Raw genomic sequence first — 16374 nt, 5'->3', positions numbered from 1 at the left:
TATATATATATATATTATTATTATTTTTATTTTTTTTCTATTGTTTTGTTTCAATTTCATTGACATTCTAAGAAATAATAGCAAAATTATGTTTTCTTTACTATTTTTGTGCCTAAAACTGCGTCTGCGTCTGTCCAGAAAAAAATAAGTTTCCCTGGAAACATGATTGAGAGTGCAGGTTAGTTGAATGGGAACATCATTTTGTCTGAGACAGAGTTGGACCAAGGAGCATTTCCCTATTTAATGGATGCTGTATGCAGCACGTACTCCGAATCAGAATAAAATCCATATCCAAACACAAGGTTTCTCCATCACAAAAGCATCACATTTATCCCATTGAGAAGGAAGATAGATAGATAGATAGATAGATAGATAGATAGATAGATAGATAGATAGATAGATAGATAGATAGATAGATAGATAGATAGATAGATAGATAATCCTTTAGTCCCACAGTGAGGACAAACGAGGATAGGGCAAATAACAAAAGCATCTAAAAATACAATAATAGACTAAGTTTATTATGTTCTGCCTGTAGACACACATGATCTCAAGAAGGAGACACCAGGATTAGTAAAGGCTAGTCTCTTGACTAGCTCTTCCGTCAGCAGGGACCTTTGTTCTTGATCAAGTTCCTGTTCTGCAGACATGAATCACAATATATGGAGCCATTTGATACTGAAGCAGACCACAAATGAATGTGTGATACTTTATTTATCACAAGGGAAATGTGTGCATTCAGTGGCTTGTATGACACATAGGAAACACAGGGATAACAAATGAACAATGATCTGGATTTAGCCCCTTTGTACTGGAATGACATTTAAATGCAGACCGAGTCTACAGAGTATTAGTGCAACTAAATGTTAAAGTCGTTATGAGTAGACATCTTCTGTAGAGATATCACATTATCGTTTTCTGTGGTTTTGTATGTCTCTTGATAGGCTTTTAACAAGAAAGTAATATAAGGTGAACAACTGTGGATTTGATGACAGCGCTCTCAGTTACCAGTAGGTGGAGCTCTTTCTTCTATAAGCTATTTTGGTGCTGGCCAATTAGAGTTCAGTGGGTTTTTAGTGTTTCTTATGTAAAAACAGCAAATCAGACTTGACCTGCAGTCAACTTGTAAGTCAAGAAAACATTGAGCTTCGTTTTTACTGTAAAAATGTTGATGATGATAAAGCAGACTTAAGATACATGGAGTCATAGGAGTGTCATAATATAGAATAAATCTGTAAAAGAGCAAGAAATAAATGCAAAGGAGGAATAAGTGATAGAATACACATGTTAATATAAAAAATTGGAAATATTTAGAGATATAGATAAAAGAAATAAGTAAATAAAAATGTGGAAATATAATAAACAAAATATAGGAAAAATACTTAATCATGTATTTCTGTATATATGCATTTCTATTTAAAACATTATAAATAGAATATGCATTTCTATTTAGTTAGTTATGTTTGCATAAAATTATATGTACTACTATATTATATACTATATTTTGTTCTGTATATATACATATATTACGTATATATATATATTACATATATATACATTTAGACATACTCAGATGCTTTGGCGGGAGTTTCTCAGCATGGACAACAGGAAGTAGACGCACCGTGGATTTGCATGAATGTAGTAAAAGTTAAAAAGCGTGGGAAGACACCGTTTGAAGCGTGGGAAGAAATAAACATGGTTAAGTTTAGGAAAACATCATGGTTTGGGTTAAAATAAGTACGGGAACCCCAGAAGTGGGCGTGTTGTCGAGCAAAGTGGACATGCTGCGAGACGGCAGAATATCATCCATCCACTGAAGCACCAATATGACAGGAAAACGGTGGAATCCACCTTCTTCCTCCCCCCCATCAGCATGCACCTGTAACATATGGTCATTTAATCAACAATTTAAATATTGTTAAGTGGGTTAATTTGAAAAGGCACCTCCCCGCCACGTCTGCCATCTGTCTCCACTGAGCTTTGTGCCATCTGCAGATGCGTGTTTTCTTTCCTTCAATGCGAGAAGTCTTCACACCTGAATAAACTCCTCAAAGAACAACCAAATTAAGTAAATATTGTGCTTTCCTTAATTTACAGCAAACACAGAGAAGCTGTCCAAAAGTCAGAAATCCATGCAATACTTTTGAATGGTATACTGTAAACGATTGTCTTGTAAATTAACAGTAAAATACTGGCAGCAGGGTTGCCAGCATTCTACTGTTAATTTTACAGTTCCCTTACTGTTATCTACTTCACAGTATGTCACTGTGATAAAACCACATACTGAATTACAGTACAATCCTTTATTTCCTTGATTTTTACAGTAGACTAAAACAGTATAGTGCTGTATGAATTCACAGTATAACAGTGCTAGGTAGTTACAATATTGTTTTTTTTTTTCCATTAATTGCATTTCACCATAATCCCATATATAATACAATGCAGTCATTTTTGTAAATAGAGCATATTACTGTCTGAAAGCCAATTACTATGAATTAAACGTTGTCTTCACTGTAACCTTGTTCAGCAATTTTAATATACTGTATACTGAATAAGTTAGTTAATTAAAATACAGCCATTAAAAATGTGTACAAGAAGAGACTTGATCCAAGATCTCTAAGAATAACCAAGATTTTTCTGACTGTTCTATAGACAATGGCATCAAAAGGCAAAACAGAACATGTATATTATACGACAGCATGTCCTGGGACAAGTGAACATACAGTATAATCCCTGCTTGTTTACTGTAGCTGCACACACGTTTTTCTGCAGCGTTCAACAATATAAATATCCAAGTTTTTTAAGTGCAATATAACATATTTAGTCAATGGAACGAGAACACGTACATAACTGTAAAAAAGAAATGGGCCAAAACAGTGACTGTGACGATGACTCACTCACCGACCTATACAAAATTCCACTGAAAGTCCATTAGATTCTTCAGAAGTGTGGACATATGGGGATTGACTGTGACCGACTTCTTCTGGACAACTTTTCCTGTTGTCTTGGAGATAATCTTTCCCCGGCTGGCCTTGGACCCTCTGTCCGGGTTGATCCCGATGAAGCGCCTGAAAACAGAGTAGTCTGAGATTAGAGGGATAGCAATAATGTCTGCTACTATATAAAGAGGACTGGGTGATATGGACATAATCAAATCAAAATACCTTTGACCAAAGACAACCCTAAAAGAGGGTTCAGTCACAATTTCATGTCAGAATGATTGCTTTGAAAAAGGTCTGTTAGGTAACACAAGCCTTACCTTTGAATGAACTTAAGAGTGCAGGAAGCCTCCTCTTGGTCCTGCAGGTTGAAGATATAGTACAGGGAAAACAGCAGGCCCTGTCACAAAGGTGGGCTGGATGCCCTCACACAGGACATGACCTTCAAGGCTGATCATCCAGCGTCCAGTATTCACACGCTCTGTCCCACCTGAAACGTGAAATACAAGTGATATCAGTATTGATTGAAAATCCTGGATAAATATCTCTACTTGGAAGAACATTCATGCTTTGTTGCGATACAGAGAACTCACTTATCAACTTAAAGCTCATCTGATATGAAATATACAGTATGTCCATTAACTGAATACATACAGAGGAGGATTAGACGAGGAGTCGGTGGTAAGGTGAGGGTCTTCTCGACGTCATCAACTGTGGCAGACAACTGCAGGGCACAGACAATATAATCGTAGTGAGAACAGTTTCATGAGTCTGAGAAAGGCTGTCCAGTCACCGCATGGCAAGTTAAGATGACCATATACTGATTAATCACAGTTTAACTAAAATAAAATAATAATATAATAGCAAGCAAACATCATCAAACAAATAAAATATAGTTCAACTTACCCTGTGATTTGCTCATGAAATGCAGGATTAAAATGGATGTTCCAAGAAAGGAAAGACCAGAGTTGGCTTAATGACTCCAACGTGTTCCCAGGTGTTGTAGCGTGTCTCCTCTAGAAATAAGGTGTTCCGTATTTGCGCGGCCTCTCTGCTGTTGATTCTAACATCACTCCCAGAATGCAATGCTATTTACGGTATATTACAGTATTTTATGGGAAACAGCAAGCTACCTACAAATATTGCCCAGTATGCAATCACAATTTGGCTGTTTTCTTACAGCAATTTGTTACAGTGAGATCAGTCTATTATGGGCTGCTTTTATGTGACATAACAGAGGAGCAGCTCAGTCAAAGAAGACACACGAGGTAACTTCTCCATGTCATGAACATGAAGCTTTACAAAAGGCCTCAAGAGTATTAATGCAAAACTCAGTCAATAATACTTTAATTCCTTCACAAATGAGCAAATTATGAGATTATACGAGAAACTGTGGGTTTGGGCCCCGGGGGTCAGTTTCCCACTTTGGTTTATTATCTAAGAAGTTCAATATGAGCTTTTCATAACTCCAATGATTCAATTCATTAACTAAATCTAAATGATACAATATGTGCACACGTCTTTTCAATGTCTCTCGTATAAACCAAGAGTTATTAGGCTGCTCATGGATTTAGACCATATTTTGAAAACATAATTAAAAACGCTTTGAAAACAACGTCCAGGCAGAGACTAGAAATCTACTAAACTCTCATGTTTCAACCCAGAACAACAACAAACAGGCAAGTCACTTATTACATTTCTTTTTTTGACGTCAAACTGCTCACTGGGATGTTTTGTGTTTTGTTTGCTCTATTGGACACTTGAAGGCGCCATTTCCATGCACATGGAAGGATGTAGGCTCTGTGTTTTAAAAGCCAGACAAGTTGTCATGGCTTTTTGTTGTAAATCCAACAATTAAAATAAGCAACAGTATCGCTACGAGTCTCCACGTGTACTCTGATCCGTGTGTTGTTGTTTGGTGGGACTGGCACGGAGGCGGATGTCAGGACGCAAATACTCCAGACTATTTATAGTTTGGAAACAATCTTAGCTGACTGGCTGCTTTTTTAAGTGCGTCAAAGCTGCGCGCGGGCAGAATTGAACACAAATATTGTCTCAACACCCTTAAAAAAAAAAAAAAGCCAACTCCCCCAGCGCCCTGTGTATATACACGCAAGCCTCGCACCCCGAGCTGTGCCATTACGCGCACATGCCTCCCGGACGAGCCCTCCCGGCGGAATGGAGCGGCGCGCAGGAAGAGCCTCGGTGACTCCAGATGACCACACCGAGGACGGCGGAGAAACACGAGCTCCCGGCGTCGTCCTCGCCTTTTAAACATGAACTTCTTAGGTTCCCGTGCGTGCGTGCAATCTATTAATATTGTTATGATCATGTCGTGGTCTTCCTCCTATGATTTCGCGGGCGGAGCGCGAGTATCAAAAAGTTCAAGACTCCCTCCGGTTAAGAAGTCCTTTTGAATTTCTCGTTTTGTAGATATAAATATATTTTTGTTCCCAGTTGTGCGTCGGTGCGCTCCCCCCCCCCCCCCCCCCCCGCCGCCATGGCCGCTGCGCCCTGAGGGGAGATGGACTTGGATGTGGATTTTGGGGAGGTGATGGATGTGAACGCGTCGAGCTGTTTGTCCCGGAACGAGAGCGACGGCGGAGCGAGCGCGTCCTCCTCCGCCGGAGTGTCTACAGCGCTGGCCAGCGTGCTGATCTTCACCATCGTGGTAGACATCCTGGGCAACGTCCTCGTCATCCTGTCCGTGTGCAGGAACAAGAAGCTGAGGAATGCAGGTGAGACGCGCGGAGGAAGGATTAAGTGATGTGCATGGCAGCTTTAAAGGTCAGGGCACGTGACGCGTGTCCAAATGTGTTTTCATCAAAAATGCATGTGAAATAATTATCATTATTTCAGAAAAAACAACAGAAACAATCTGTTTGAGTCTCTTTAATCTGACGGAATCCAAAGGGAAAAACATCTCTGTCTCCATCCACATTGCGTGGGATGTTTTGCCTTCCTCTCTTCATTCATAACTCTAATTATGTAATATTTAACGTGTAGCTTGTGACCTCTGCTCCGTGCAAAATCAGACTGCTCTAAGGAGTGAGCTTCTGGTCTCGGAGTGGTAGTTTCCACAGTTTAGCCTGTGTGCTTCTCCATATTTCTTCATACTTGATGGCCTCTTACCTCCATCTGATTTTATCCACCATCCCAGATAAATATACCCCCCCCCCCCCCCCCCCTTTATATCAGGAGGTGTAGCGTCCCATGAGCAGCCAAGGTGAGAGACTCTTAATGACTTTAATAGCCTTTTTACAGCAGGTACACAACCTCGTATGGTGTTTACATGTTATAGCCAGTTCACACAGCAGTGTGAAGGTGGAGATATTTATTATGGCTGCTTGAATGCCATTTTTGTTGTTGATTTTGTTGCTAAATATGCCGTCATAATTCAATTACCGCCCTTACTTTGTATCCTTCTGTTGTCTGGAATGGTCAGAGTCGGTCGTCTCCAGTGTTTTGCTCTAATTTGGAAATTAATCTGTAAATTGGTACTTGCGGTCTGTGCGGATGAACTCGGGGACTGTACTGGAATTATTATGCAAAAGGAAAGGAGGGTCTTTAATTATTTAATTATTTTTTTGCTTTTTTTGAACCCCAGATTAATATATTATTCCAGCGTTCCCTGACGCAGTTACACAAACATCGGAAAACAGCGAAGGGCAAATCTGTTGTTTATCAGGGTTTCCTCCCACCCCTGTTATATTTGCCAAATCATTAAACAAATGCATTTATCGCTCATATCTTAAGTTGGAAATTAAAATGCAATTCAATTGTGTGTGTTGGCTTTAATTTCTTTCATAACAATAACAATAATTTTGAAAAAAAGAAGATAATATCTCGATACTTGGAGACGTTTGTTCTCTGGCACAGAAAAGCAGTGGCGAGGAAAATTATCAAAGAAACAGTCACAGGACAGTTTCAGCAGTAAACTTACGAGCCACAGGGTTCATGACATAAGAAGGGAGTCGTAAAACACATGTGAATATTATATTCTCCAGTCACAAGTGTAATAAAGCCCATATGTATCATTCCATCAAACCTCATGATTTTGTTTTCCAAAAAGTAGCCGAGCCGAACACCGACATGTGCCTTCCAGAGGCTGAAAAAGTGAACAAAAGAATTCAAAGACACTTTATATTTGATGTGCTGCTTTGAACTTAAAGGTACGGGAGATCACCGTGTCCCGTTACACCAGTCGGGGGGGAAAGCCGCCTTTTGAGGGGAAAACTCAGGGATCACAACACGATGGTAATGAGTACATGCCAATCAGGCGGCGGGGTTCGGTGTTTGGAAGAATGAGCTTTTAATTTCAAATGCATTACATAACGCCTCCAACGTGTTCCTGTGCACAAGCTGTTCGGTGAGGAGTTTGGGAGCCCTGAAGAATAATTTGATTATCTGGTTTGGGGGGGAAAAAGTGCCACAGTTGACTGATCTCAAACAAGAGGGCAGGAGTAAACGGCCTGTTCAAAAAGTCTTCTCCACGCCGGTGGACTACAGACACTGCCGTGATTACTGACCTCGTGTCACCGCTCTCCTTCTCTAATTGGACCGACTGAACGGTCCAGTCACGCGTGAGTCCTCGCCAGTGTTGCCGTTTGAAGTTTGCATGCGTGAAGAGAAACCTGAAGAAAGTCTGAAAATATGAGCAACAGACGTCATTTCAACGTTGCCTCTGTGCTTCAACTGTCATTTAGTGGCTCGGCTTTAGACCATATTTTAAAAACATGATGTGTATTACATATCTAGCAGGGTTTTAAAACTTTATTTTTTCTCACATACACAGATTCTGTTTACTGATTCTGAACCTGTTTACTCATATCCCACAATGCAATGTTACGTTGATTTGCATTGAATGCATATTGCATTTACACACAACAAAAGGCAGTTGTTGCTCATTTGTCAACAAGTAAACAAAGTGCATTTTTAATGCACTATGTATGATTATATTACGTTAGGTCAATTATGAGTATATTTTCAAAATGAACTGTGAATTGTCTTGACATCAATTCAAAGGAAATTATTGTGAATGTGTAAAATATCCAGTGGAGACTCGACGAGTGACCGAGACGGCGTTGGCTTGACTCTGACAGGAGCGTTTTAATAGGTAAGTCTATACGTTTGTATTGTATGCTAATTACAATAAAATCAAATTGATAATTCTAAAGTTTATATTCTAATCGTGCTCTTTTGGGTGTTTGGGATGTTCCAGATAGCTAGCTAGTTACTGTTAGCTCACTAGCTAGCTCACTAGCTAGCTAGTGAGCTAGCTAGTGAGCTAACAGTAACCTCTGTTGCTTGTTGTGAAAGTTGGCGTGTGCTAATGTTGTGGAAGTCCCAGATACACCGGCTAATCAAACAGCATCCTGAGTTCCTAACGTGTGTTTATGTCTTTATATGGTTGAGTGATTCCAGTATGTCTTAATGCCATTCTAAAGGGTTTGAAGCCTGTTTTGATGATTTTCGGGGTAATATTGCAATTACTTTGGTCAGGACGAACCAGTAATTTTGAAATTGTGGCTTGTTAATTGGTGAAATGCACTTGTGTTTTTGGTCATTCAACATTGGGTTTATTGTTTTTTATGGCAGCTGAGTCATGATGACGACGACGACTTCAACCAAAGGTTCAAGAAACGGGGACAAAGGATGACGATGTTATTGTTCACATAAAAACCAAGGTTCTCCATCAAAAGTTTTATGTCTTTATGTTTTGTTTATTTCCCTCTGTTATCCAATGTTTTTTGTGTGTTTTCAGTCTGACATATTTGTAAATATAATGTACTGTGTCTTTAATATATGCTTTAAATAATTGTGTATTTAATTGACTTTATATTGCCTACTTACATTTCAAAATAAAAGGTTTCACTATAATTGGCTGGCTGTGTTCAGTGTGTAAAAGATGCGGGATAAGCTGGTGAAAATAAGTTGAAAAAGTTAAGTTAAGTAGCTTTATAAATTCATTTAATGGAAGTTTTATTGATCGTCTGATAAATCATTGAAAAAGCAGAGACTAGACGTCTACTTAACTTTCACATTTCCACCTCGAATACCCTTAATACAAACTCAACGTCTGCAGACAGTGTCACATATAATACACATCGATTAAACTCATTTTCAACGTCCAATTGCTCAGTGCTTCGGCAGAATTGGATGGAATTTGCTTCTGCTCTTGGCCTTTCATCAATCTCCTCTCTGTTCTTAAGCTATTTATAGCTGTGCATCACTTTTTACTGAATGTCTGATTGTACAGAGAGGGAAAGCATGGACACGGCTGAAGACGATCTGTCTGCCATAAACAAAAATCTGTGATGGATGGCTGATCTGTGGAGAGATGATGGGTGCAGTATAATAGAACACATTCGGGGGCCCACAAACCTGACACATTCGCTATATGGCGAGGTGTAACTCATGATTTACAGGCTGGTAAAGACGGCGTTTTTTGTTGTGGAGTCCCGTGTGTCTGGCAGACTGTTGAAAACATCTCCTCTCTCCATTACACACTGTTCAGACTGCTGGTTCGCTCCTTCACACACTCCAGCAGGACCTTTCTGCTCTGCTTCGCTTCAACACACGCGCCTTGCATCCGTGAATCCCTCCGCTATCCACCCACTCAACCCCTCCAAAACGACAACAACAACAGAAAAGCCAACACATGCATGTGTGCACACGTTTTTTGGTAGCTGTCGGTACATCTTCTGATGTATTTGTCCCCGATATCTTCGCGTGTTTGGGGAGAACTGGTACCATATGTTTCTCTTTCAAAGGTTTGCAGGTTCTCTCAAGTGTGCAAATGTAATAGGATCTATCCAGTGAATCTTCAAAGGGTAGAGAGTGGCATAAGACTGCCAATGGGGTGTTAACACGAGAGTTTCCCCACTGGGGTTAACCATACTAAAAATACACTCATGAGAGAGAGAGAGAGAGAGAGAGAGAGAGGAAGAGAGGGAGAGAGAGAGAGGAAGAGAGGGAGAGGGGGACAGAAAGAAAAATGTGATGGGGAGCAGATGGAGGTAATAACGAAAGAATGAACTTGACTCTGTGTGCGTGTGTGTGTGTGTGTGTGTGTGTGTGTGTGTGTGTGTGTGTGTGTGTGTGTGTGTGTGTGTGTGTGTGTGTGTGTGTGTGCCGCTTGCACCTCCACGTCAGGAGCTGTGGGTTGTGCGGTTGGTGAGATTAAATTTTGTTAAATCATGCGCCGCATCCCCTCAGTCACTCCACAGTCATGAATAAAAAAAAAAAAAAAATAAAAACGCGTGTCCGGAGGGGGGTTAATTGAGTCAGTGGATTTAGTGAGTCAAACCAGAAGCCAATTTAAATTGAAAGCACAGATCCACGGGGGATATCACTTAGCACACTACATTGAACATGCCTTCCATTCCCGACAACAAAATAGTACATGACAGTTCACTAACGTGGTCAGCGCTGGGGAGGGGTGGGACGTAAACCACGCCTTCGATGACCACCACATTCAATTTCCTCCCTCTAATGCCGGAGGGCTGTTCTGTTTCAAAAATCTGCATAATTCACTATCATCCTTCCGTGTTTCCAGGATCGCACCGTCTGACCAGACGCTGCTTGTGTCCCCGATGGTCTGCTTTCTCTCCGGCCCTTTGAGTCTTATTTTCTCGGACACGGGGGATCTGATTGGTGGAACGGCCTTTGATGATGACGATGATGTTTTTGGCCGGGGCTCGTAGCGGGCTGCATCACCAAAAGGCAGCTTGTGTCAGTTTAATGTTTAACTTCTTTTTGGAGAAAAAAAAAAAAAGAAAATTCCCTGGCTCCTTGAACACGAGTTCATGAAGTAGTCACTACTAATTCGTCAGTGCTAATGCCCTTGCCAAAAGGTTATTGTTGCTTATTTATGATAACGTGACTCACTGAGTCGATTGTAATCTAATTTTGGATATGCACTCGTAGTAGGCCTCACGTTGCGATGCCAACCCCTCCCCCCCCCCACATGTTTTCATGAAATGATCTGTCTTTCAAAGGTGTATAAATATAGCTGTGTGAATCAAAGCGTAGTATATCACGTTTCCTGTGTGAGAGGAGAGTGATGGGATGCAGGTGGGTGGCTCTGACATGAGAACACAGACTAAGCCTTCGAGATTCCTGCGCCCGCGCAGCCATGCAAATTGACTTTTCTTTTGTGCATCTCTTGCTCTTACATCCTATTCTCACCCCCATTTTTTTTTTGATTTCCTACCCTAACTGTCACTTCTATTAATATTCAGAACAGGAATGAAGCAATGTGCCATAAATATGTTGTATACCGAGTCTATTTTAATACACATGCAGCTTTTATATGCTGGGTGGAATATTTCTGTTTCATGTTTTGGAGAAATGCTCTGTGTGCTGGATGCTGCTGGTGACAAATCCCTGAATAGTTCCCCCGCTGTACGGTTTTTGATTTATGTTTTCGTTCACTGCAAAAAAACTGTCCAACGTGACAGGCAAAGAGAGGGAGATACCCTGGGGGGGGATTCATGGGTTGGTCGTCCAACCAGGGAGACAGACTCAGTGCAACATTTCACCTGGTTTTTGGAAGGATCAGATAATTACAGAGTCCATGGTGTCACAGAAGTTAAGAAGAAGAAGCTTTCCCCCGACGGCCTGTAAACCAATCAGCATTCAGGTTGAGATCCATTCAACTCGTTTGATTATAATAACTCCCAAAGCAGGCGAGAATTCTGGTATCCAGGCGTGTAAATACAATTGTTGGCTGTTTGAGTTTGGGCGTGACGGGCAGCAACGCTTTTAAATCAAACGGCGAAAAAGGTAAAGGTTCGTCCAGTGTTTTAACAATGGATACCAACAAAACAAAACAAGTCATCTGGCCTGCTTCGCAGCGACCCTCTCCCCGGTTTTTTAGCACTTACCTCATCCTCTTGATGATAAGGGGGAGAGACGGTTCAGCCAGAGAGCTATAAGGCTGTAGCATGCCCCTGTCCAGCCGGAGCACATGATAACACTGAGCCGCATGATGTCAGCGAGGAATCAAACCTCTGCACAATGACAAATGCACACAGAGAGCACTGTGAACATCGCAAATGCAATCTGACAGATTCGTCCGCACTGAGTTGACTCGAGGACGAGCTGCAAATTCTTTTATTTTTATCTCGGTTCAGGCCTGAGAGATGGCTCCTGCTGTTTATTTTACTAATTTGAATGTTGACTATCTTTGAATAGCTTTTCAGGTCGGCGTAAAACAAAATGTATCAGAAACGTCAAGGTTGGAGTAAAAAAATGCTGCATGTTCTTTGTTAGTCACTTTATTACCACATTCGATGAAGTTCAGGCGAGTAAATTGAAATTGGACATACTCTAGCCGTGTTGTCCCGGGGGTGCAGGGATTGTAACGAGCTCTGGACGCGGAGGATTGATAGCCAACATGTGTTTTAAATCCACTCGCATCATATCTGCCAATCAACGCTGTTGTTTCAGCTGCGTGTGTGTGTGTGTGTGTGTGTGTGTGTGTGTGAGTGAATGAGTGAGAGCCTTGCGCCTTCACATTTCAACCTCAGAAGGTAGTTGATGTTATATCCAGCCTGGAATCCCCCCCCCCCCCTCCCCCAACGCCTGACACCAAGTGTTGATTAAACGAGGCACGTTATATATAATCCTTTACAGGGTGTTTACAGAAAGCATAGATGCTTACATTCGAGCCAGTGATGCAAAGATGCAGGAGAAGCTGACTGGTTATGACAAGAGGCTTTTTTATTTATTTTTATCAGCTACTCACTTGCCAATGAAAGAGTCCTATCTCTAAAAAGTTGGTGAAAACAGTTTATTTGGGTAAAAATCTCCATCACAAATCTCCCAAAATGTCAAAGTCAACAGACCCTTTATTGCCTCAAAACCTGTGACAAGCTAATGCGTCTTTTGCGAAATACCAATTAAGTTGCCTTACGGCTCCGCCGTGCCGCATGTTCTTGTTATCTATCGTCTTATCTGACACATTACAATTTGATTTATTGTTTTATTCTCCCCCACCCAGAGCAGCTGCACTGTAACAATATCAGACGTCATGTTCTATGATTCATGTCTTCTGAGGACATCCAGTGACACACAACCGTCAGCTTGGACCTCAGGAGGAAGGGGAAATTGTTTGGATGTAATCGGACCCTAAAATCATCCATCTCCTCTGGTTTTTAATGTGCTCAACTGTCTGTTCCCCGAGGGCAAAGAAGCTTTAAAACAAGAGCGGCTCGATTGGACGATTTTATTAAAGTGGGGATCTAGTAGAAGCAGATTAGCTTATTATCAATCCCTAGAGATAATAACTTGTATTAATAGAATTATGGACATTTGTAGAATTATTAATAATTGAAACCAGGCGAGCTGACTCTGAGGATGAGGTTCATCGGTCATGGCACTGGTCCTTTTACTGATAAAATACAAATACAGTGGCAGGAAGACCCACGGCGTTGAACTACACCAACAACAAGCAGTGAGCTCAATGACTCAACAGGATTCAGGACTTCCAACACACCATTAGTGACCAGTTTGTGCTAATTTGAGGTCCCGTAGTGATTGAGTGGTTTTCTAGTTTCCTCAGGCTTAAACAATAAGGAGGCCAGGTTGAGACGGATCACAAGTTGCGATCCCAGTGGATCCAAATAAATATAAATAAAAAAAGCAAGCATGCGGTTAGGTTTTGTTACTTCCTGTAGGCGCTGGTGTGGCGGCGGACAGGTGAGGATCAGAGTGTTGCTCTCTAGTTTATATCCTCTGTGAGATTGTGGGCGTGATACAGGAACAGTCTGAGTTCTTGGACCACATCCAATGGGAACGCAGGATCTGAATTCCCACAAATCCCCACACATATCCGTACCAAATTTCATGGCAATCCACCAATTAGTTATGGATCTATTTCAAATTTGGAGTGCAAATTTGACCGACCGACGGATCACCATTGCCGGCATAGAAATAAAATAGTTATTTTTTTAATTAAAACATTTTTTAATTAAAACATTTCCTCAAAATAAAACAGTTATTTTGAGGAAATTCAAATAAAGCCTCTGCCTGGATCCACACCGGTGCAGTGGAGAGTAGCTGTTTGGTAAAAGGATCAAAATGAGCCACAGAGGGCACAAAGAAGCTGCTCTTTCAGGATGGCAAACCACAGTCCCCGGATGACCCACTTTATTTTAACCCAGAGCAGAAAGTTAAAAGGGTCATGTTTTTGTTCCGTCGTCTAAAACCTCTTCCGTTTTCTCTCCAGGCAACATCTTCGTGGTGAGCTTGTCCGTCGCCGACCTGGTGGTGGCGCTGTACCCCTACCCTCTGGTCCTGACGGCCATCTTCAACGACGACTGGACCATGGGGGACCTGCACTGCCAGGCCAGCGGCTTCATCATGGGCCTGAGCGTCATCGGCTCCATCTTCAACATCACGGCCATCGCCATCAACCGCTACTGCTACATCTGCCACAGCCTCCACTACGACCGGCTGTACAGCCTGAGGAACACCTGCTGCTACCTGGGCCTCACCTGGCTGCTCACCGCGCTCGCCACCGTGCCCAACTTCTTCGTGGGCTCGCTGCAGTACGACCCCCGCATCTACTCCTGCACCTTCGCCCAGACGGTCAGCTCCTACTACACCATCTCGGTGGTGGTGATCCACTTCCTGATCCCGCTGCTGGTGGTGTCCTACTGCTACATGAGGATATGGGTGCTGGTGATTCAGGTGAAACACCGGGTCAAACCGGAGCAGAGGACCAAACTGACACCCAGCGACGTGAGGAACTTCTTGACTATGTTCATGGTGTTTGTGCTGTTTGCGGTGTGCTGGGCTCCGCTGAACCTCATAGGCCTGGCCGTGGCTATAAACCCGGTGAAAGTGGCGCCCAACATACCCGAGTGGCTCTTCGTCACGAGCTACTTCATGGCGTACTTCAACAGCTGCCTCAACGCCATCATATACGGACTACTAAACCAAAACTTCCGGAAAGAATACAAGACAATTGTTCTGGCTCTTTGCATCCCACGTCTGCTCCTCATGGAGACCTCCAGATGTGCCACGGAGGGACTGAAGACTAAGCCTTCGCCGGCCGTAACGAACAATAACGTAGCAGAGATTAATGTATAGACTCAATGTTTTTCTGGGAAACTCGGATTCATTTACTGTGAACTTTTTTTCATTTTCACTCAGTGCCTTTTTCTCGACATGCGTGTCATTATTTTCCTGTCGCAAATGATGTAATTTCTTTTTCGGCCAGGTCAGACACACCGTTCCCTCATGTTGAGAGGAAAACAATCAGTCGTCTCCAAATGGTACATTGCCCTCCTTAGTGATCCTGCGGTCTATTTAAAGACGGACCACCTGGATAACAAGCAAGAAAGAAAAAGTCAATATTCTTAAAAAAAACATATCGTACAGTTTATTATTTGGATGGGTGACGTTTATGAATATGTCAACGACGTTGTGGAAAGAGAATAAATTTATTTTTTAATCCCACTGTATCTCTGCGCTTCTTATATGCAGCGTTAATGTCTGAATGTTGGCTGTTTCCCTTCAGTGATATCTTTAATCTGATTAAAAACTGAAGCCTTTTCATTAAACGCTCTGCTCAAGGATTTAACGCTATCATTGATTATCAATTTAACGCCTGAGAATATCAAAATTGGGACAGGTGTACATCTGGAAACGCACTTTAGTTCATCCATATTTCATCCTGAGTATGTCTGGATGGAAACGTTAATACACCGTGATGCTGGTTCCCCCTCAGGCTGGTCTTCTGAGCGATGATGCCCTCACGCTGGCTTTGTGAACGGACTTTGTGTGTTGAAGGAACAACATGTGCCTCGCTGTTTGAGAAATGTAATTCTCTCACAGTGAATTTTGTCTGGAGAAACAAAAACTGCCTTTGAACCACCTCACGGATACACTTATCGGACTAAAGCGATCACGGCCTGCGGCGTCCCCTTTCAGACCCGGAATAAATTAGGAATTGTAGAAATGTTTTAAAAGGAGAAAGAAGATTGATGAATAGAGCTAGCTTCCTTTATTAAATGCCAGAGGGACACGGTACGCATCAGGAGCCAAAAATGTAATTACGCGTTAACGTCAGCCTCGCCGAGACGAGCTCTGACAGCCTCCCGGCAAAAACTTCGACCCGGAGAGCAAAGTGTGAGCGCCTCACCTCACAGGACGGCTCTGAGAGGTCGATGTGACACATTCTTGATATGATGCACCGTCAGTGGGCGGTTACACATTCATAAATATGCTCAGCATAGCATTTACGTCCATATCGGGTTACTAAATGCTCTGCATTCTGTTGTGTTCTCCTGCAGCTAAGCTAGGACGGGGCTGCGTGACGTCCGACTTAATGAAATCCCAGACGGATCTCGGATAAGGATGCTATCAAGTTGCAGAGCAGCAATGTGGCACAAAACCACTCAGTCTCCGCTCCGGGATCTTCCGA

At 42.1% G+C, this 16374-nt stretch overlaps 1 protein-coding gene across 1 annotated transcript; it reads left to right on the top strand.

Moving 5' to 3' along the window:
* Positions 1-5418: 5418 nt before the first annotated feature.
* mtnr1c (melatonin receptor 1C) lies at positions 5419-15527 on the top strand. The gene is made up of 2 exons (XM_084009134.1): positions 5419-5677; positions 14173-15527. The coding sequence occupies exons 1-2, from the start codon at positions 5464-5466 to the stop codon at positions 15036-15038; spliced, it is 1080 nt and encodes a 359-aa protein (XP_083865260.1). The 5' UTR covers positions 5419-5463; the 3' UTR covers positions 15039-15527.
* Positions 15528-16374: the final 847 nt, after the last annotated feature.

The sequence above is a fragment of the Eutrigla gurnardus genome (genome assembly GCF_963514095.1).
Source record: "Eutrigla gurnardus genome assembly, chromosome: 5".
Classification (NCBI taxonomy): domain Eukaryota; kingdom Metazoa; phylum Chordata; class Actinopteri; order Perciformes; family Triglidae; genus Eutrigla; species Eutrigla gurnardus.
Note: the sequence above shows the minus strand (reverse complement) of the source record. Positions and strands in the feature narration are given on the sequence as shown.